This window comes from Chlamydotis macqueenii, chromosome 15, assembly GCF_036417535.1.
Source record: "Chlamydotis macqueenii isolate bChlMac1 chromosome 15, bChlMac1.mat, whole genome shotgun sequence".
Taxonomy (NCBI): Eukaryota; Metazoa; Chordata; class Aves; order Otidiformes; family Otididae; genus Chlamydotis; species Chlamydotis macqueenii.
Genome location: NC_141570.1, coordinates 13,476,346 through 13,498,263, shown reverse-complemented (window position 1 = coordinate 13,498,263; position 21,918 = coordinate 13,476,346). Strand labels below are relative to the sequence as shown.

Here is a 21,918-nt window from a genome sequence, read left to right as displayed (position 1 = left end):
AAATAATAAACCGGTGGACTGATTGCATCCAGAATATTGCTTTGTGGTTCTGGTTGCTCCATTTTAGAAAGGCCATGGCAAAAGGACAGAGGGTTACAAAGGTGCAATAATAAGAACAACAATGTGAAAAAAAATTCCAACTAGAAGAAGCGTGGAGTCTGCTTAATTAGAGGTGATGTAGACAAGGATGAGAGAGGAGTCCAAGATAATTAATGGTTAGAGCAAGGTTAATTGGATTCTTCTGTTTAGCCATTCGTAGAATATGTGCTCAAGGAGACAGAAGGACTGAAAATGAAAACCAAGTGAGTGCAATCTCTTGGTGTGCAAGAGTCAATGTGGAACTAATTACCCCCGTGACATGGGGCAAGGCGGTGGAGGTTAGGCATCCCCGTGGCTCAGGACTAAAGAAAAGCTGGGTTTGGGTACAAAACCCAGAGCGGCAGCCATGTTCCCTGGACGGAGGAGCAAATGGTGTTTCTCCTGCAGGGAGGCTCTTTGGGAACTGCGCGTCCCAGCAGTTCTTGCGCTGGAGGTGCCCAGTGCTGCCTGCTTGGCCGGGGCTGCCCTGGCACGCGGAGCCCAGCTGCAATGTGCTGTGCTCTCACCACCCCTTTTCACCCAGATTTGAGCCCCTGTGCAGAGACATTTTAAAACTTGAACTTCCTCATCTCTGCTTAAAAGTATGAAGGTGGTGTAACAAATTCTAGAGCTCCCCAAAGAGCTTGCCAGAGCCCTTCTTTGATTTCAGGTCGTTCTCCAGCCATGGACACATACACAAGTGTCCTGTGAGCTCAGCCACGCAGCTCAGGAGCCACCCTCTTAGGAGCTGACAAAAGTCTCAAGCTTCCTGGAAGCACAAAAATATCAATGGGGTATTTTTGGATTTGCTTTAGATAGGTCTTTCATTGCCTTTCCTGCGGTGAAGCCTGGACTTCCCCATCTCCCCTGCCCTTCCAGCAGCAAGTCTTGATAATCCCTGGGGCATGACGGCATGGTGGAGCAGGAAATTTCCCTCCTAAAGAGAGGGAAGGGCGAGGTCTCAGCACGGCCAAGTTCTGCTCCTCTTCCCCCTTCCTGTAGTGGAAGAGGCAAAGATCCCCACCAGTGAACCCTGTCCCGGGCGCGGAAGTGAGCTGCTTCCCAGAGGCAACTTTGATCCTGGGCCTGTTGCTGCAGAGCCAGCTGCTTAACGTGCTGTTTGTTTGACAGAACGCTATCAGAAGCGACGTGGCAGTTACTTTGGTGCGTGTGGAGTACAACGGAGCGATCTTGGGAGACTCTCCCAAGACCTGTGTCTTGCCAAATGGGACAGCAAACTATAATTTTGTCACCAGCTTTGAGTGCAGCTCTGATGGGCCCAACTCCCTGCACGACGTCGCGCAAAAACCCGTGCTCTGTAAGTACCTGGGGCTGAACCTCCCTCCTTGGAGGTGGGTGCTGTCAGCTGCTCCGCTCTGCCCACCTGCCGCGGGAGTCACTTGTTCAAGAATAGCACTTCAGGAGCGGCGGTGGGGGGATCTCAGCACTTCTGTTCCCATCTCTGCCAGCTAGAAGAATCCCCTTTCATGTTGGCCTGTGCTGCTTGGCTTTGCTGTTGTTGTTGGCCTTGGGAGATGAAGTAGGAGCGTGTGCTGGAGCTGACACAGACCCTTTGCGGCCCCTGAACTGCTGGTCTGCAGCTGGCTGAGAAACTCTGCCAGCTCCCCTCTCTTTATCTCTCCAGTGACAGTGATGGAAGCGTTGCAAAAGGAGAAGAAACAGAAGGAGAAGACCGTGCCTCTTGGCCAAGCCGTGGTGGACCTTCTGCCTCTGCTGCAAGGTACAATGTTGACTTCCACAGCATCCGTAACCACTTCTTACTCCCTGGCACTTTTTGGCCTTTGCTTATGGAGCCACTACAGCTTACCTCCTTTTGATAAAATGCACTGCATAGCCTCTGTGGAAAGCTGGGTCTGGGGGAAGAGGAGGTGACATCAGTAGCTCACCGCAGGAGTTAGGCCCTGATTTCTCTACAGAGGCTCTCACTTTCTGCTGTTCTCATTCCTGTCTCTTCCCAGGACAGTGTTCATTTAAGGTCTCGGCTCCTTTGTATGCAGTGCCTACCTCTCCATCAGAGAGCCTTCAGCCGGAGGCCAAGGTATGTGGAATCTGGATCTGTTCCTTTCGCTCATTTGGCTCTCTGCTGCTTTGTAATGGGGAGGCGAGCGTGACTCACCCGCCTGGGGCATCACGGGTGCGTTACGGCCCCACATGTTACCAGCCTGGAGGCCTTTCCTGCTCCCGTTGATGTCTGTCCCTAGTTGCCTGGGATAGGTGGGGTCGTGCGAGGAAATGCTAATGTGTGCAGCTACCAAATTGCTCAGGAAAAAAGCGTTCCAGATGGAAAGCATGGTGCTGAAAAATCAGAAAAAGACAAAGGCAGGGTTACCCACCCAACGTTATTAGTCTTCCTTTCCGTGGATAAAATGTCTCAGGGTCCAGTACTGTACAAGCTGTGACTGCCTGTCCTGCAAGGTCCTTATTTATTCAGCCAGTGGAGTGAATAAAGCAGGGAATGACAGATGAGACTGGGAAAATGCATCTAATTTTGCTCCGGAGTCTACTGGCAGTCAGCACCGTGAGTGAATTGGAGGGGTGGACATTGCGTTAACGTTTCTGTGTTTAAGAGATGCTACATAGTAAGCAAGGCAGGGGGGTGCCCATTAAGCATGAGGGATAATAAATGCTGACTGGCTGTTTTTTTGTTGCACACCATCCATTCAGGTAATTAAAGACCTGGATACATGGATAGGCAGTGCACGGCGGTCGGGCAGAGTCGAAGTACAGCCCTGGCTTTAGCGTGCTCTGAATCACGGGGGCAAAATCATTATTTTCCATCCCTCATGGTCTTTCTCTGTGGCTCTTTTTGGGAAACCCTGGCTCGTTTTATGAGACGGTTGGGGTGTATGCCACACCTCGAGCAGGCTCGATTTAAACAAATCCCACAATTCAGATAAATTGATCATTAAATTCCTTTCCTGTGCTGATCTGTTTTCCTCTACATCCGAGGTGAGGAATAAGATAACATTATACATTCTGGCCTCGGGTTTCCGCTTGCTTCTCCCTCAAGAGCAGGAAAGTTGTAATTGTCTCGTTACTGGCTCTGCTTTATCCTTGTCTCACAGGGTGGCCTTGAAGTGACAGTGTGCACCAAAGAGCCCCTGCTTTCTGCAGCACAGCTTTCGGACGGTAACCTCCTGAGCGTCACGCTGGAGGCAGCTTATTCTGTCCCCGAAGTGTTTGATCCCACCGGGCCCCTGTACAACTACATGGCTTGCTTACAAATACCAGCAGCTGGGGAGGTAAGCGTTGGTCCGGGCACGGCGAGAGGGGGTTTGGCTGGTGGTGAGGGGGTTGTTCTCCCACACTACGCACGGTGGAGCAAGCGTCCAGGCCCGTGGGGTGTACAGGTCCCGTGCTTTTGCAACGGCAGTGTTTGTTGTGAGTGCCCAGGGTCTCTGTGGTGTGAGGTGTTTCTTTAACGCAAACAAAGCTCTGCTTGGCAACATTTGGATTGAAACTGGCAGGTTTTTTTTCCACATGGTTATTTATTTTTTCTCCATTCTTTGTACGGTGGAGTGCGTTTTCCAAGCCAGGCCCCTGCACTGGTGCTTTGCTTTGTTAGACCCAGCTCAGAGCAGCTGGCCCTTGCTCCTGTTCATGCTGGAAGTGCAAGTCCTTTCATTCTCCTGTCTCTCTAGAAGGAATTCCCCTTGGTCTTCAAAAATGGCAGCCTGAAGCTTGCTGGTGAAAAGGAGCCATTACCTCGGCCCAAGAAATGGCCCCTTGCTAATGTCATGGCCCCTGGTGCCCTGAGCATACCCAACTCCTTCATCGTTGGCGGTCCCTATGAGGATGAGCATGGAGAGCTCAACAAAAGAGAGGTGAGGAAGGGCTGGCAGTGTCATGGCTGGAAGAGGACCAGCAGGTCTCACTGAAGGGACCAAGGAAGACTTGCGGAGAGGAGGAAGGCAGGTGGTCGGTCCTCTGCGCAGTGTCCAGACATGGAGATGGTTCCCCTGGGACAGCAAACATGGAAACCCAGGGCAGGAGAGTTCCCTAGGGTGCACGTGGCAGCTCTGGTCGCCAGTAAGCTACCCGCTCTGGAGCTGCTGGGCTGGGAGTTGCATTATCTCCTTGTGAGCCAGGCTCTTAACACTAATGGGCTCTGGTGTCTGCAGAGAGGGCTCCTAACTTACTCTGCCTGGATGGCCTGGGTGTGGTGAGCTGGACACCTCTCTGACTCACGTTCTCTGCCAGGGAACATTTCGGGGGGGTGGTGCAGGCTGTAGAGATTGCTCTCCTGCCTCTGACCGCGTGCTGTTTCTCACAGGATGTGGAGTTTAGGATCCAAGCAGAAAGCACAAAGAGAATCGTATGGGATATGGAAAGGCGCTGTTACCTGGATCCCGCTGCAGTAGTCATGTAAGGGACCTGAGAACCTCCCTTCCAGCAGGCAGTGGTGGGGAGAAACCACCCTAGAATGCCCTCAGCTGAGTGAGCTGTCACAGGCAGGGAGCAGCAGCTCTCAGACCTCTTACACGGTCAAACCACAGCTCGGCCTCACCTCCTATGGCTGCTACTGCTGTCTGTGGGCTAAAGGTGTTCGTGTGAGCAAGGGAGCAGCTACCTGCCTACTGCTGGCAGCAACTTAGTTCTGCCACGATGGGAGAAGACAGATTGGCTGTAGCTGCTGTCTCCAGGCTCTAAACGCTCGCTCATGCTGGTGACTGTTCCCTCCGCAGTTTGAAGGAAGGGGCAGCAGAGTTGTGGTGAGCAACATGGAGTGTTGTGGTGAGACATGGAGTAGGATGAGACATGGAGTAGGATGGCCCTCACACCTCTCCTCTGAGCTGCTAATTAAGTTTTGCTGAATTCCCAATATGTTAAAATCCTTTCACTCCACGTGGGAATTCTTCACGTGGTTTTTTGTTGGATAGATGTTACCTTGAGCAGCTCCAGATACACTCAAGATCAGGGTAAATATCCCATTTCTCTTTGAGTCCTGCTACGTTCTTGGCCTCGGCTGCACCATGGCTGTGAATTTCACAGCCAAATTACTCCTCATGTGTGGAAATACTCCCTTCTATCTGGTTTGATTTAAAAAAAAAATTCCCTCACACTTTCATCAGCCTGCCTGCTGGTTTCAGAGTTACCAGGCACATTGAATGGGAGCTCAGGGTCTGCTTGCTCTGTGCAATTCAGGGTTTATACCAAAGTTAATCACGATCCTTCTCATTTGTTTCATTTCTGAAGTAACCAGGGGAGAGAAAAAGCCCAGTGTGTCACTCTCACAATTATTTTAAAGCTGCTTGTCCCGTAAATGCACCCAGCAGTGGATGGAGAAGAAAATGTACCAAGCGTGCCCCAAAGCACACGTGTTCCAGTGGCCTGGGGGTGCTTGCTGCGTCTCACGGGAGTGGATCAGGGCAGACCCACAGCAGGGGATGTTTTAGGGCTGCTGGGGCAGAAAGGAGGGCGGTGTGGCTCTCCAGCGTGGTTTCTGCGTATTCTCAGTGCCCTGCTTTGTGTTCAGCCTGCAGAAGCGCATCGCGGAGTGCCGGTACTGGCCTGTGGAGATCTGCAGGATGCCTGTGGCTTCACCCAGCAAAGGGGAAACAAGCAAAGCTGACAAGGTAAAAGTGGGGAGGGATATGTTGCTCTGGGTTTTGGGGCAGCATTGTGTTACTGAGCATTTTCCTTGCAATGCCTTTCTAGTACCTTCTTTCTCGAGGTATAAATAAGTTATATTTTTGCACATAAACTGGGTGGTTTAACAAAAAACCAGCTCCTTAGCTAATGGTTCTGTTCCTGGTGGTTGGTTGTGTCAGAGCTCCTAATCTGTTCCAGGGCAAAGTCATATAAATTGGTATAAATCTCTTCCCGCACTCGCTGGTGGCAGGATTTCCCAGCTCTGATGGAGATCCTTCTCCCTTACCCTCAGCAGTCTGCTGCTAGCCCCAACTCTCAGACCTCCTAGCTGCCTGATTTCTGTCAAAATGCGCAGCCCTTGTAGGCTTACTTGGATTTCTAACCACACGCTCGGTAATTTTGCAGCTGTATCTCAAACAGACCATCCTGAGGAATGGCACAGTGTGGGCATTGGAGAGAAAAGCCGCCCCGCAGGGTTTGGAATAAAATTGCTATTCTACGTATCGAATGACACCAGGGCTTTTGTCCAGGTTGTCTCGGCTGCGTGCCAGTGACAGAGAGCCACTGGCTCATCAAGTGCATCAGTTTGCTCTGTGGCCTCTTCTTAATGGGATCGGTGACCTTGCTTCCCTGAAGAGAATAACACTCTGTTCAGTATCTCAGTGCCTCGCTCTGTGTTTCCAGGGAGATAAGGCCACGCGGATTTCCTTCCATGGCGTGGCGTACGTCAACATGGTGCCTCTGCTGTGCCCCGGCGTGAAGCAGATCCGAGGCGCTTTTCCTGTCTTTGCCTACCAAGACAGTGAGGTGTTCGAAAAGGTGAGAGCAGAGCGGACAGCCAGGCTCCGCTCCAGCTCTGCAGCTGTGTTGGTGCAGAGTGGGGCTGGGAGCAGGCAGCACGGGCAGCGTGGTACTCGGAGGCCGGTTCTGAAACTTCGCTGCCCTTCTAGCAATGGAGAAAAATAATGAGAAAAGGTTTTAGGTGCAGACTTCTCAAAGACAAGGGATTTCTGGGTGTGCATGAGCCGGTTTGGGGGCTGAGAGAGGCTCTGAATCTCACTCCCTTCTGTGCCAGCAGCTGAGCTGGGAGAGCTGTAAGAAAATTCTTCTGTCCCCAGTCTGGAACATGGGCAAATGAACTGCGTTGCTGGGAAGAGCAAACAGTGACTCTAAAAGGATAGCGTTACCCCAGGCAACCACCAAAAAAAGCTGTCACTGGAGTTCTTTCAGCTCATGGAGGTTTATTTGTCTTTGCGTTTTCCCCCCACCTCTGTTACGAAAAGCGACAGTTACATCTCCATTTTCCCACAGCGCTCACGGAACAGACCTGAGCTTGTTTCAGGAGGGCAGATGCACAGCCTGTTTTTTCTGCCCACGTCCCCCGTCGTGCTGCTCTCCAGGCTGCAGGAGCTGGGTGAATTACAGCCCTTCTCCCTGCCTCCATGCTGCCACTGGCTGCTGCAAAGCAGGGCTAGGCACACACGCAGTGAATAATGTCCTCCTGGCTGCATGGTCCTTCTTGTCCTGGAGCATTTATCTGTCACAAGTGATACGTGCTCTCTCCGTCGTTCTCGTTCTCTGGTTTTGTGGATGCTTTGGGCTACTCCTTGGCCTTGGTCTCGATGGTCCCAGTACAGCTGCTCCATCCTCTCACCATCAGCTCAGTTCTTACTAGCCCTGGTGAGGGTAGCCAGATTCATCAGAGTCCACATCACCAGGCAAGTCCATAGCCGTGAGGCAGGTCCAGGATCAAGGCAAGAATGCACACCAGTGGGTCAGGATCAGGGCAGCATGGGGCTGAGCTCCGACATATCTACCACGTAGCTCAGGCAAGAATCAAGGGCCAGTGCCTCAGTGAAAATGCAGCACTCGAGAGAAGACAGGGAGACCCTACTGAGGCGTTCTCAGGCAGCTCGTTTCATAGTCTAACCTGTGCTATACGGTATCAGAGCTGGCCTTGAGCACCAGCACCTAAACTCCTAGGAAAGGACAACAAGGTTCTTAATGCATTTAGGACCCTGACAATGTGTTTTGTGATGTGAGAGGTTAAGGCAAAGGAGTGAGGAAGCCTAGTTTGTCCCTTGATTCCCTCTGCTCCCTCTTTTTTTTTCAGACCAAAAGTCAGCACAGTGTTTTCCAAGATCTCAGGACACAGCTCAGTCTGACAAAGGATGAGTCACAGACACCAGGAGTCAGTACTCCCCCTTCCAGAGCTGTTCCCAGCAAGACTCAGAAGGAAGACAAAGAGAAAATCACCAGAGAGAAGAATTCCAACAAAAGGGTAAGGTCTAGAGAGGCGTACCGTGACATGGTTGCTCCGTTTCCACACCAGAGGTAGCTGAGGCATGCAGAAACCAGGGACTGATGCTGTGCTGCCTCAGCCAACTGAGATACTCGTTATCTTGAAATTTTAGTGCATGCTGCCTGAGCAGGTGTACAATTCACATCCTGAGCTTGCAAAGGTGTGAGGTTTATTGAATCTGAAGCAAGAGATGTCTTTTCTTTTTCTTCAATAGATGCCCAGCGCGCCCAAAAGCCAGCTGTCAGATACCACTGAAAATGTCACGCGCGTCAGCCTTGATGGACAGGTAATGATGTATCTCCAGAGAGAAGGAAAGACTGGTAGACCATCACTGCACTGGTGTCTCACACCTTTCACGCAATTAAATTCTTCAGGAGTGAGTGGGACGAGGGATGCTTTAGTAGATGCTGTCCTGGAGTTCTTCCAGTGACATCCAGCTGGAGGGCAGTCTAGCGTTGGGCTAGAAGGTCTCTAGAAATAATCAGGCGTTTATTTAAAAGGTTTCCTTAATATTTTGGCTTCTTCCTCAAAACGTCTAGAATGCATATAACTCTGCAAGCAGACTGATTATCTGGGCTTTCTCTTTTTTCTTCGACTGGTTTCTGGAGCTGAATTTTGCTGCTGTAAATCATTCTGAGGGCAGGTTATACAACAACCTGCGTCTCTGCAGTTTAAGGAGGATTTGCTGAAGATCTGTAGCTGGATGCTCCGTCTTTCAATACGCATGTAATGGCTCTAGACAGCACAACGCTGAGAGAGCAATGTTTGTCTTCACAGCAGTACACTGAAGCAGGAACATTCCTGGTGATGGAGATAAAGCTGGACAAGGCCTTGGTACCAAAGCGACTGCGAGAGGAGCTCATCAGACGGTGCGTAAAGACGTGCTGTGACTCTGGGAGACAGGATAGAAACAGGGCTGTACGGCGAGCTGTCCCCTTGGAGTGCTCCGTAACGGCCAGCTGAGGGCCTGAGCCAAAGCCCACGGAAACCAGGGGGAAGATTTGGCCAGCCTGCTTAAGAGGCGGCATCTGGTGTGCTGGGAAAACACTTGCACTCGTCTGAGCTGGCATCTCCATGTCGCCCCTCTCAAAACGAGAGACACCAGAGCAGCACAACAGCGTCCGAGTCCCCGTCCGGGCTTTGTTTCCTATTAACCCCATGTGCTTGCCTCTTGCACGTGATGTTCGGCTGCTTGGTCAGCACTGGCCACCAGCATGGACTGCTGTAACTTCAACATAGCGTTCTGTCTTTTTTTTTTTTCCCCTTTCAGAAGTTTTTTCACAATTTTCTACCCATTCCTCGACTCTTACGTTAGTTTTCACATCGTTCCGCTGTAGAGCTGCTCTCTTGTCTGTGCTGCTTGAAGTCTTTCACTCTCTGATTTGAGGCAGTTGCTTCCTGACCAGTGGTAGCCCTGCTGCATTACAGTCTAGGAAAGGCCTAGCATGTATTACTTATTGAATAAAAAAGAGAAAACGCAGCAAATGGATAAAGTATGACAGGTGCAGGCAGCTGTTCTTTGAAGGGAATGTATGTGTGTTGTCTTCTGTGCTGCCTGCTGTCTTCTAGGAAGAACAGGTTGAGGAAGGTGAACGCCCCCTTAGAACTGACCTTCTCCTGGCCCTTCTTATACCGTTCCCACTCTGCTGCAACTCGTGTGAATTCAGTGTAGTTCCTCCTTGTTCACCTGCCGTGCGCAGCTGGAGATGTCAGGCCTGAAAAATCAGCCCTCGCGTGTTGTGGAAAGGACTCTGTCTTGGGGAGCTCCAGCTGATGCCACGTACGTGTGTCCTAGCAGCTGAGATCTTTTTCTGGAAGGATTTTAAATACATATCTTAGTAGCAAACCATATCTCTCTTTCTAGACCTCCATCCAAAATTCTCTGTCAGCCTCCGTCTGGCCCTCATTGCTCGCTCGCTTTCCCCAGGTTGTTGGTTTTCTTTTTCTCATCTAGAAGTTTGGTTTTCATCTGTAAGGCGTCAGTGATGGGCGCTGCTCTGAGGGCGGGACTGTGAGCGTGGGAGATGCACTACTCACTTGTGCAGGCTTTTTGGCTTCCCAAGGAGCGGTGATGGGTTTCTGCAGCAGGAAATCTCGATAAAAATCCCAATGAACGCAGTCTGTTTTGATACCAAGGACTTTAACAAAATCTTAGTTAAAAATATGGTCTTGATCCGTATTTGGAAGGTCATTGTAACCCTACTAGTGGTACAAACAGGGCTGTACGGCGTCTAGGAGTCGGCGCATGGCCAAGGGATGAGGTGCCACAGCCGCGCTGTGCAGAATGGAATGGATGGATTGGGCGGCCCAGGGTTTACAGTTATAAAATCCTTCAGAGCTGTCCCCGGCTGGTACCTTTCTTACAGCTGTTCAGGCAGACCAGGAGGTTGTGAGTTAACGGAACAGCAGATTGACAAGTTCTGCTTCTGTAGAAGAGTCGTTTTGATTGCTAGCAATAACAAATGTTAACCGTGCCTGCTGGGCTGAGCTTCTGCGATAGTTCTTGTGTGACTGGTCAGCCCGATCTGGTGAAAATCACAACTAAATAAATCTTATTAAATCCCCACGGAGTGTAATCATCAGCAGAGAGCGAGGCAGCAGGTAGTTTTCTCAAGACATTATGATAAGCTACAAGCGTTGAGTGTAGGTGCCTGGTCTTTACAGTTCATTCTTGATGTGAGACTTCAGTTTCTCCCGCCCCAGGTCCCTGTGAGGTGTCTCAGGGATGCGATGACAAGCTGGAGCCCTCACGCTACAGGCTGCCTGCACCCAAGACAAGCCAGCATCGCTGGCAGTGTGTTTGCCTGATCTCTCTGTCCTCTTGTTGACAGGGTCAAGCAGATGATTCCTCCTCGCCCTCCGCTGCCTCCCCGGACTGCAGGAGCCAAGAAGGTACGTGCCAGAGCCTGTGGGCTTGCCACCGCTCAGCCACCTCATCCCACCTTCATCCCTCTCACGCAGAAGAATCTTCATTCTTAGTCTGAGCCCCGCAGCAACATGTACATGAGGTTTGAAGAGGAAATACGCAGAAAAGAGAACTTCTGGATGTGTTGTCTTCACAGTAGTACACCTTGGGAAATCACTCCTGGGCTGCATCACTCACATTTGCAGCCCGTACAAAGGGGAGAGATCTAGCAGAGGCAGGGAAGGCAGCAGTGGAGGTGTTTGGAAGGAAATGAGGTGCTGGGGAAAGAGGCTGCTGGAACCTTGCGCTTCATCAGACCCAGACAAATGTGAGCAGAATCAGCCGTGACCACTCTCGGGTCTTTTTGAGCCCTTTTATGTGTGCGACATCCACAGAAAATGGTCTGAGAGCACTGGTTCCTCTTCTGTGAGCACACAGCAGCCGTCGAAAGAGAACGTCCATGGGTGGACCCTGGCCAGCGGTCAATCCAAAGCAGCGGCAGGGGAAGAAGCAGCGCTTCAATCGCTGACCCCAGCGGTGCTGCAGAACTGGTTTGTGCTGGGCTGTCTGAAGTGCCCAGGGATACATTTTGATTATCGCAGCACGTGGAAGCTTCTGCCGCTGAGCTGATGGACATTACAGACTCTGCTGAAGAGGGCTGGCCCGTGGGGTTAAAAGGCTTTCACCAAATGAGATATATTTTACCTACAGCCAATTATACTGCTATAGAAGAGATGACAATGATTGAAGTACTGGGTTCTGATTGAAAAAGCATAGCAGAAGCAATATCTAATTAAGAAGGAGCTCTTTTGTATTTACACGTAGATATTTTCGCAGCCCTCTTGCGTGGACAGGAAAGGATGTGTGACAGACTGAGACTTGAGTCAGGTGGAGTTTATGGGAGGCAGGGGCTCTGGCAAATAAAATACATTTCAAAGTTGATGGCACAAGTGACTGGTGAAGTTTGATTGATTGTTTATTTATTTCCTAGGCTGTGGAAGATTATCACAACCATGTCACCAGCATTGCCGGTGCCATCCTAAGTGAATACCGTGAGCTCTTTGGGAAGCAGCTGCCTGACCAGGGAGCCGTAGACCACCAAACCTTGGAGGAACAGAAACGTCAGCTCAACTTCGAGCTCAACAGCTCTGGGAAATACTTTGCTTTTAAGGAGCAGCTAAAGGTAAAGTGTCCATTTGTGCTTTTCACTGCCCTACTTCTGTCCTGGCAGTTTCTCAGCGAGGAACTGCTGCTCCACAGTGGTAACTTAGGATGATGTGTTGGTCCAGAATCCCTTCCTGCCGCCCCGGGCTGGTGCAGCAGGCATGGAAGGGGGGCAGGATTTCCCTCTGATGGGGAGCAGGCACCAAGCTGCTTTGGTCACTCACCAGGAGAAACGTTCCTGTCAATGAGGGGAGACTCCAAAGCTGGTCACGTCTATTTGCACCATGCTTGTAGCCTGAGGAAAGCAAAGCTGACTGCTCTTGCACACTGGCAGACCGCCGTGGCAGAAAAAGGGGCTTCCCCTCTCTCAGCTGGTCGGCTTTGGCCATGCTCTGCCCAGAGACCCCCGCTCTGTACTGAGGGGGTGAGCCTTCCCACATGTTGTCCCCAAAGCAGCACCAGTGTGTCAGGGAGAACCAGGGCTGGGAGGTGGGAAAGGAATTCACCGCTGCTTGCTATTTTTTATCAGCGTTGGGCTGGATTTCTTCCTCAGAACTAAGCTGGAGTTTCAGGCAAAATCAGTGTGTTCTGGTTCCACATGATTACGGAGCTGGTGGGGGGCACAGGGGAGACGTACCTTGTCCAACAGTCGCGTGTCTCCACAGTACGCTGTAGTGAAGATTGTGAGGGAGAAATACCTGAAGACCACAGCGTTTGAGACCCAGGAGCAGTTCCAGGCATTTCTCAGTGAGCTCTACGTGTACCTCGTGGACCAGATGCACGTTGCCCTCAACCAGGTAGGGAGAAACCCTGGCATGTGTCCAGTCCGCTGGGATGGGTGACCTGGGACACAGCTTCACCGTGGATCCAGGGCTTGACGCTGCGTCTAGTGAAGGCAGGAGGACTTTTGCCTTCAAGATAGAGGCAGGCTCGTGCTTGTATTTGCTGCAGTTATCACAAGTGGGCCCTGAGCCATGCTCAGTGGCAAGATATTGTGCGTCTGTATCCCGCTGCTACGAAATCCTGATGGTGGGATACATGCGAGATGCCAGTGGTGAAAGCTGCTGTGGCCGGGTCTGTGCCACTCATGAGCTGGGGCCACCAGTAAGCGATGACACAGAGGGAGTTTGACGTGGTCTTGATCTAGGAGATGTTTTTACTTGTCACAACTGCAAATAATGGATATCACCCCATCCCTGTGTGGCAGAGGTGCCTGGGAATGACAGGAGAGTGTCCCGCCACAAACAGGAGCCGGGACAGCTTGCCTTTCCCAGCCACACCAAGCTGCACTCGACGCAGTGCTGGACTGCGGACTGCTGCTGTACTGGGATCACACAAACCATTCTTACCCTCCAGGAGCTAACGCTCTGTCTCACTTCTTACCAGTTATTCTCTGAGGAAGCTCCTTCCCCTGCCCTGCTGTCCAGCATGACCGCGGAGCAGCTCTGGCTCTTTGCTCACGAAGCTGAAGTCAACAAGGACTACAAGCTGGCATCTCTCTACCACCAGCAGGTAAAGGAGCCCCTGTTCCTTCCTGCCCGTCTCCCGTGTCTCTAGGCTGGCAGCCAGCAGGCCCTCGCGGTGGTGTGGGGCCCGCGTTGTGCTGACAGCTCAGCCATCCCTGGAGGAAGGAGGTGAACGTGAGCAGGATGCTCGGGCTGAATGTTTGAGGGATTTTCTAGGGAGGTGCTGCTCTCTGGAGGATGTGAGACAGAGCCTGGCTGGGTCGCTGAGGACTTCAGCCTCCAGGCCATGGGAAATGGGATGAGCTGGTTCAAAAGGCGTGCTGGGTCAGCACTGGGGGCGCTGGGCCCTCTAAGAGCAGGCTAGGAGGAGGTCAGCTGAAGCTGGAGGACGTGTGTTAGGTGAAGAAGGTGCAGAGGAAGCCCAGCACGATCCCAGTTAAGGGAAACCCTAGCATCTGATAGTCAAGGGCTTTATTGTTGCCAAACTGGGCTGGGCTGGCCAGAGGAAAGCCACGGTCGTTCCAGAGTTGTCTCCCCACTCTGTTGTGTGCCAAGTGTGATCGCTGCAGTCCTCACTCTTGTGATCTCTCTTGTCTAGAGGGTAGCTCAGGACCAGCGCAACATCCAGTGCTGGCTGGACTACGGGGCGTTCTGCCTCCTGATCGAAGAACCGACCAAAGCCCAGGAGTGCTTCCAGCAAGCCCTTTCTCTGGACCCCCATCACATCCCAAGGTGCTGTGTGCTCCCGGCGGGTGGGTGGGAGGGTTGGGGGTGTCCCCCACACTGCTGCCTGATGCCTGCAAGGCTAACCTCTGCCGCCCTGTCCCCAGCTTGCTGCTCTGTGGGATCGTGGCAGTCACGCTGCAGCACTATGAAAAGGCAGAGATTTTCTTTGAGGCCGCCTGCTGCTCGGAGCCATCCAGCATCGTGGCCTGGACGCTTTCAGGTACGAAAGGCAGCCAGCCTGTGTGCTCGAGGCGTTCCTGCAGAGCCCAGCATCGCTTCTGCCCCTGCTCATCTTCTCCCTGCTTTAATCCGAGGGCTAAGGGAAGGATTTTGCTCAGGGTTGGATGTCTGCTCACGCTGCTCTTTCTGTCTCTCATAGGTTTGTTTTACGAGCTGCAGAATAATAATATTCAGGTGGAATTGGCCTTCTCTGAGGCTAAGAAGCTACTGCAAGCACAGCTTGCCAAAGAGAGGAGTGTCCCTGAGGCTGCTGAGGAGGAAGGAGGGGAAAAGCCCATTTCTGCTGCATGTGTGAGGTCTCTCAGCCCAGGCCCAGACGAGTGCTTGCCAGGTAACACCTAGCAAAACCAGGAGAATAAACTGACCACAAACCACACCAGCGAGAGACACAGCAGCAAGCGTGCTGCTTTAAATGACAAAGCTTTCTAGAAGCAGCACAGCCAACACCTTGTCTAACCTGCAGCCTACCAGAGGGACCGGTCTTTGCGTTTATTTTTCTGTCCCAGCCCAGTGCCACCAGTATACTGATGTGTGGGCAGTGGCCAGGGCGGCTGGAGGAAGCGAGTCCTTTTTGAGGCTTTAGAAGGGCAGAGCTGCCCCTGTGACAGTCGTACGCGAGGTCATCCAGGTTTGGCTTTCACGGAAGCTGTTGCTGGGACTTCCCACCGCAGCTTGGGAAGCACTGCCTCACCGATTCACAGGGCAAACCAGCTGCTCGGTGGTGACCCTGAGCCAGGGGCTTCCTTTGGAGCCTCACCCTCAGCCAAGACTTTCTGTCCCGGGTTTCAAATATTTGGCCAGGCTGTGGGAAATGTTGACTGGCTTTATTTTTAACGTTATCACCACTCCATGCAAAGTGCCTCAGGCAGGCATGTCATATGCCTATTTTTGCCCTTTCTGATTATGAGGGAAGGGATATTTGCCTCATTTATACCCGTTTCTAGCTTCCCGTGGTAACCTTCTACTCCAAACACCAGACCCAGGCATTGCTTCCTGCACAAAAACGTCTTCCCAGTTCTGAAAATCTGGTAGATCTTTTGTATTTTACCTCTTCCCCGTTTCTGCAGAACCATGCTCCAAACTGGGTGCTTTACGGCATACTCTGTGCTTGCATCTAATGGTTCTTGGGGGTTTCGTTCCAGATGGCTCAGCCAAAAGGGTGCCAGAGGTGGTGGAGCCTGCCCTGGCCTGCGCGGCGGCGCCCAAGGAAGAGGCTACCGTGCCAGACGCAGCCCCAAAAGGTTAGGGGATGGGGGCCTGGCGTGGAAGGGAGAGCCCAGTGCTGGGAGATGGCCTCGTGCCATCAGTAGGGAGGGGAGTAACTGGGGAGTGCTGAGCCGTGGCCATCCTGATGCCAAGGCAAGACATCAAGGCTTCTTCTCTCTTCCTAGCCAGGGAATCTCCAGGCAAAGTGGGTTCATCCTGATTTTCAGAGCAGCACATCTCAGGATGGACAGCCAGTGGGTGAATGCAGCTCTTTCCCGACATTCACTGCACCCAGCGGCCTTCATCGGCTGCTTGGTTGTCTCCCTCCTGAGATGCCAGCTCTGAAAACTGTCCCTACGGATCTCCTCTGGTCGTGTGTTGTGCCATCGACCTCCTCTCCAGCTCCGCTCTCCGGTGGGTGGCAAAGAGATGGTGGTGCTGGGTGCTTCAGGCACCGCTGGGCTGGTTTGGGGAGGCAGGGGCCTCACCGTAGTTAACTCCAAAAAGCTTCCATCGTAAATTCCTACCTTTTCTTCCTCTGAGTTTGGACTGGAAAATTTGAGGGTCAAGAGCATCGTTTCTTTCCACAACTCTTACAAAACTTAAGTCCTTCAGAAATAAATGCTGAGTTAATCTCTGCTTCAGCCTCCCCTGCCGCCTCCTGGTTTTCCATTGTGTTGCTGGGATTCCTCTGTCCCCGCCTGGGTCTCAGCCCCTGCTCTTGCTTCAGGAATGAAAAGACCACTTTGGGACTGATGGAGATATGTTTTCTTGCAGCACCACCCCCTGGTTCAGGACTTAGCCAACCTCCCTGCACAATCTTCATGAAGACAGTGGAATTCCTGCTGAAAGTCAATGCCATCCAGGTCAGCTCAACCCGGAGCGGAGGAGTGGGAAAGGAGGTTTGGTCTCCTTCCCTGGGTTATTACCAAAGAGCTGGTGGCAAGCTCCAGCAAGCTCACTTCTTGGGGTCAGAGAAACTGTGGCTACCCCAGATGCCAAACGTGAGAGGGAGCAAAACCACCGCTGCCCAGAAATGCAAAAGCGTGGCCAGGCAGAGTATTCAGACCAAAATGCTGGGTGGGGACACGGTCATCTCAGGCAGGCGAGGTTCTCGGGGTGCCTCAGCTCAGCACTGCCCGCTGCGGAGGGAACAGCCAGCTCAGAAGTGATGCAGATCTCTGCACATTTGGAGATGAGATGCGTTATTGTGATGCTTCCAAGACGCCAGTACTCCTTTCTTGTTTCAGATGCTTGTGTATGTCAGGGTGATTTTTGTGTCACCTACAAAATGTCCCTGTCCCACACAATTGTCTCTGGGATCTCTGTGACTGCCACGTTATGCTGCCTGCCTTAATTGTACATGGCAGAAAGAGTTGCTTAAAGCAAAACAGAAGTAGAAATAATGGAGGTAAATATTCAAAAGAGGGGGAAAAAACAATCTCCTGTCTGTTTTCTGATCATGGAAGTCAAGCAGGTGCAAGTCAGTCCTCCTGCCATGTCTTTTTGGGGCTGCCTGCCTCGCCTGCTCTCCTAACCCCGCTGCTGCGTCGTTCCTCCGCAGTTTGTTCACAGGGCGCTTGCCCATGAGCTGCTGAGCCTTCAGGGAGGTCCCTCCTGTGCTTACTACCTGGCGCTGGCCCAGACTTACTTGCTGAAGGAAGATTTCTCCAAATGTGAAGACTGTCTCTGCGAGGCCGTGAGGATCGACTGCCTGGTAATTCTCTGCGTGTTCCTGGGGTGCAGCGTCCCGAAGCAGGACGCTGGCCAAACGCTGCAGCAGGCCCTGCCTGTGGTGTTGCTGCTGCTGGTGAACCTGGAGCCCGTGCTTCATTTGCACTTCAGCCATTCTAACGTTAGTCTGCAGCAATTTCTGCAGGGGGGAACAATCGTAGCTGATGAACCACATCAGGCTGTGGCTGCAGCGCTGCTCTCCTCGATACCCTGCTTGTGACTCGCCTCCTGTCATCTCCTACACAGACAGGCAGTGTTTCTGAGCCAGGACTCCTCTCTCTGCAGCACTTGCCTTTCTTTTCCCTTTGAAAATGTGTATCCCGATCCCCTTTCCCTCTGTTGGTGAGCCAAGCTCCGTTTCATAAGGAACAAGGTTGCTATTCAGCAGAGGGAATGCGGCCGTGGGGAGTCTGGTTGAAGGGAAGGCGGAGAGGGCTGTTAAGCCAACAGCTCTGAACGCTGGCTGCATCCTCATCGTGCGTGGGGAGCCTTGCACGGGCCAGGACATTGCGCGGGGAAAGGCTGGAGGGGGCTCTCAGCGCTGATGTCATGCAGGCAGCCCACTAACTTGGTTTCACCTCTGTATGTAAAATCAGCCCTGCTATAATTAAACACCAGTCAGTTCTTTCTGCTGAGTACAGGGGCCCCTACCCCTCTCCCAGGTCTCTCTCCCTCCCATCTCCCAGCCACGTCTCACTCCTGGCTCTCTCTGCACAGAATCCAAATGTCTGGGCTCAGAAGGGGCACCTGTGCTACCTGAAGAGGGACTTCGGCAAGGCAAAGGAGTGCTACGAGCGAACCGTCGGTTTTGCGGAGGATGCTGCGGATATGCGCTTCGTCTACCTGCGCCTGGGCTCCGTCTACCTGGAAGAGAAAGAGGTGAGGAGCCAGCAGGAGCGGAGGAAGGGAATCATAGACAACGGACAGGCTCTCGGCCCCCCAGCAGCAGTGGCCATAGCGGGGTGTCTGAGCCCCAGTGGAGTTGGGGTGTTCGGCAAGGAGGGGGGGGGGCTGTCTGCGGAGCGGCGCGTTTGATGCAGAAACACGATTGTCTCTCTCCCGGCAGTACGGGCGGGCCAAGCAGACCTACCTGCTCGCCTGCAAGGATGCCGCATCCTGTCTCACCTGGCTGGGAGTGGGAATCGCCTGCTACAGGGTAAGTGCAATTACCTTAAAATCAGCTGTGCTTTAATTGGCTCTGGGCACGGGATGCAGGGCTTGCTTTTGCGTGATGCCCTTTAATAAAGAAAAGCTCAGCTGCCCGTGAAACCAAGGCTCCCGAAGGCCATCATGTGCTGTGTGCCGTGCGGAACCCCGGGCTGCTCCTACGGGAGATGTCAGAGGACAGCCACCCTCAGCCGCCCCTCTGGGAGCAGCAATCCTGCTCCCCTTGTCCCGCTGCTGGGACTGCCAGCACCTCCTTCCCCCGGATGTCATGGCAGCACGGAATCTGGGCCTGGGCTTTGCCCTGAGTGCCTGCCTGCGCGTGTCACCGTGAAGGAATTGAGCAGAATGTCAGCAGAGAGACAGCTCGGTGCTTTTCCTGCCCAAAGGGAACGCAGCGCCTCCGAAGGGCTGCCAAGGACAGCCAGCCGCAGCCACCGGCAGCGCGGCATCTCCTGGAGGAACACCTTGTGAGGTTCCTCTAAGGGAGTTTGGCTGAGGGAACCAGACAGGGAAGGAACTCAAACTTTTTTCCCCCCTGGGCCAAATGCGTGCCCCCTGGGAGGCTGCGACTCGAGCCAGGGAGGCGAGTCGGGCCTGGGAGCTGGCTGCAGCCCACCGGCACCAGCTACCCCTGCCTCCCAGGAGTCACACGCAGCGGGAATGGGGATCAGGACTGGAGTCATGGTTCCCGGTGGAGCTGGACCACTTGGTTTCCAGAGGCGAAGGCGTTTGTGCTGCTTTCCTTGCAGCTGGGGGCTGCTTTGTGAACACTGTGTGTGGTGGGAGGCTTCTGCTCCCGACTGGAGAGCTGGGTGCTGCCACTGAGGACAACTGGTTGTCTGTGCCCTAAATCCTTTCCCTGCATCCCTGTCAGGGAAATTGTGCTAGACGCTTTCAGGGCACTGATTTCTCCAGCTGTTAGAGCAGATGCCAGTTTTGTTCTCAAGCTTTCTGCCTGCTGTTTGCCTGTTTTCACACCTCTCCTTCTCTCTCTCAAGCTGGAAGAGATGGAGGAGGCAGAGGACGCTCTCTCAGAAGCCAACGCCCTAGACAACACCAACGCTGAAGTGTGGGGATACCTCGCCCTCATCTGCCTGCGGGTGAGCACCCAGCTGAGAGAGCGGGGGGGTTTTATCTCTTCACAAGCCTGAAGAACGCACTGTAGATCTCAGCGGTAAAAATAATTTGGGGGTTGTGCTCAGATGGCAGAAGCAGGGCCCTTCCTCGCTGCCTGGGGCGCGTCCTTCGTGCTGAGCTCTCTTATTGATTTCACGAGACCCGTTGCCTTTCCTGCGGGATGATTTCCTCCCCTTGTGTCGTTTCCGTAGGGAGGCCGGCAGCTGGAGGCAGAGCAGTGCTACAAGTACACCCTCAAGGTTTGTGTCCCTGGGCTGCGGGCGAGGAGCGTTCCCACAGCACGAAGCTTGGCCCCGTTCCGTGGGAGCGGGCCGGGCCGGGGCGGCAGATGAAGACGGGGCAGAGCAAGCTGTGGGGTGGGAAAAGCTGCCATGTCTGGGCTCTCGGTGTCCCAGCTCCGTGGCAGAGCCACGCAACGGCCCCTTCTGTTTCCCGGGGTGCGGGGGTTGGTGCCTTCCCTGACCCCCCGTCCTTTCCCGCAGCTGGGCCTGTGGAACGACGCGTTGCTGCGGGAGATCCGCGCCACCCAGCAGCAGCTCGGCTTCGGCGACCCGGCCTTCTGAGCCCCCCACCCCGAGCCTCCCCCCTTCCCCGTCCCCATAAACTCCCAGAGCCCCGACACAACTCGCTTCCGCCTCTGCCGCCATCGCGACGGTGGCCGCGGGGGGACATTACGCGGGGGGGGAGGGAGGGCGGGGGGGTCACGTGACGCGTTGTCACCGCCCCTCCGCGCCGCGGGGCGTGTGGCGGCGAGCGGCGCGCGCGGGACGGTTGAGCCGGCGGCGCGCGCCATGGCGGCAGGTACCGGGGAGGGGGGGCGGGGGGGGGGTGGGAGCACGGGGGTAACGGAGGCATCACCGGGGGGGGGAACTCGGGTCATGGCGGGGCGCGGGACACGGGGATACAAGGGGTGGCACCGGGGGCGTAACGGGAGGGTCGGTGGGGCGCGGGAGTACCGGGGGCACCACCGGCCTGGGGGGAACGGGGGTGACAGCGGGGCTGAGGGGACACGGGGGGACCTCGGGGCACGGGGGCATGGACGGCGTCCCCGGTACGGGGTGGGGGATAGCGGGGGGGGGGGGGCGCCCGGGCGGGGGTACGGGCCCCTCGCCGATCCCGGTACCGGCAGCCTGGCAGCGCCCGTACCTGAACATCTTCAAGCATTTCCGCGTGGAGGAGTGGAAGCGCTCTGCCAGAGAGGGGGACGTGGCCGCCATCACGGTAACGGGGGCACCGGCACCGCGGCGGGGGGTACCCCGGCCGCGGGTGACCCCCCCCCGTCACTCCTTCCCGTGATTTCGGCAGGATGCGAGGCTGAAGGGAACCGTCTACCGGATCCGGGGCTCCGTCCCTGCCAGCAACTACCTGCAGCTGCCCCGGACTGGGACGCAGTCGCTGGGGCTGGTGGGACGCTACCTCTACCTGCTCTTCAGCCCCCTGCCCCGCAAGCATTTCGTCGTGCACCTGGACGTGGCCACCGAGGTAGGTGACGCGGGATGGCCTCCTTGAGCTGCCGTGGCCCGACTGAAGGACCTGGGGGTGGCAGCCGTGGTCTTCTGCGCTTGGGGTGCGCGGAACTTGGCTGGTCTTTGTGGCCGCTGGTGCGTTACCCCGGGCTGGAGATGGTTTCCATCCTCGTGGCATCTCTGCTGGGGACACGAGGGGACAGGAGACGCGGCCACCCACCTTCTTCCCTGCTGAAGCCACCGGGGTGACTAAAGCTCTGTCTGTGCGTCTGTCTTCTCAGGAAAACCGAGTGGTCCGCATCTCTTTCTCCACCCTCTTTAAGGAGTTCAAATCCACAGCCACCTGGCTGCAGTTCCCCTTCGTCTGCGAAGCAGCCGAGGGCTCGGCGTACGACCGCGCGGCCAGGCGGGGTGAGGAGCGTGTGTGCTGCCGCGCATCGCCACCGAAATAAATTGTTAAGTTGTTAGAAAATAAATTGAGTTCGGAAGTTGACTTGATGCGTTCGAGGAGGGTGAGGAGCGGTGGTCCTGAGCCAGAGACCCTCAGCAGCTGGAAGGTTGGAGCTGCGGCTCCCGGGAGGGATGTCCCCTGTCCCTGCTCTCAAGAGCTGTGGCGTGCGGCGTCAGGCTGGGCACGGGGCTGCTTTTCTGTCCTTCCCCACCGCTGCGCTGCAGCAGGGAGTTTTCCCATCTCCCATCTTGGCACGGACAAGC

General features: G+C 54.3%; 2 protein-coding genes across 3 annotated transcripts in view; both read left to right on the top strand.

Annotated features, from left to right (window-relative positions):
* Positions 1–1,706: 1,706 nt before the first annotated feature.
* CFAP70 (cilia and flagella associated protein 70) lies at positions 1,707–20,409 on the top strand. 2 transcript variants are annotated; one of them, XM_086759677.1, is made up of 25 exons: positions 1,707–1,819; positions 2,058–2,137; positions 3,165–3,341; positions 3,741–3,923; positions 4,373–4,464; positions 5,576–5,675; positions 6,376–6,510; positions 7,805–7,972; positions 8,208–8,279; positions 8,771–8,862; positions 10,825–10,885; positions 11,890–12,081; positions 12,728–12,859; positions 13,449–13,574; positions 14,127–14,260; positions 14,359–14,474; positions 14,634–14,825; positions 15,637–15,735; positions 16,478–16,566; positions 17,265–17,417; positions 18,152–18,313; positions 18,501–18,590; positions 19,600–19,701; positions 19,930–19,977; positions 20,221–20,409. In XM_086759677.1, exons 1-25 carry the CDS (start codon positions 1,732–1,734, stop codon positions 20,299–20,301), a joined length of 2,964 nt encoding a protein of 987 aa, XP_086615803.1. In that variant the 5' UTR covers positions 1,707–1,731; the 3' UTR covers positions 20,302–20,409. The 2 variants fall into 2 exon arrangements, with proteins under 2 accessions (XP_086615803.1, XP_086615804.1); XM_086759678.1 differs by lacking the exon at positions 20,221–20,409 and having other exon boundaries at positions 19,804–19,931.
* Positions 20,410–20,453: 44 nt separating this feature from the next.
* Positions 20,454–21,918, top strand: part of WDR90 (WD repeat domain 90) — a 28,728-nt gene continuing 27,263 nt past the window's right edge. Inside the window, exons 1-4 of the mRNA XM_086759676.1 lie at positions 20,454–20,539; positions 20,868–20,959; positions 21,044–21,220; positions 21,486–21,615. Of these exons, the coding sequence (XP_086615802.1) occupies positions 20,530–20,539; positions 20,868–20,959; positions 21,044–21,220; positions 21,486–21,615 (409 nt within the window). The 5' untranslated portion in view covers positions 20,454–20,529. The remainder of the gene's footprint in view (positions 20,540–20,867; positions 20,960–21,043; positions 21,221–21,485; positions 21,616–21,918) is intronic.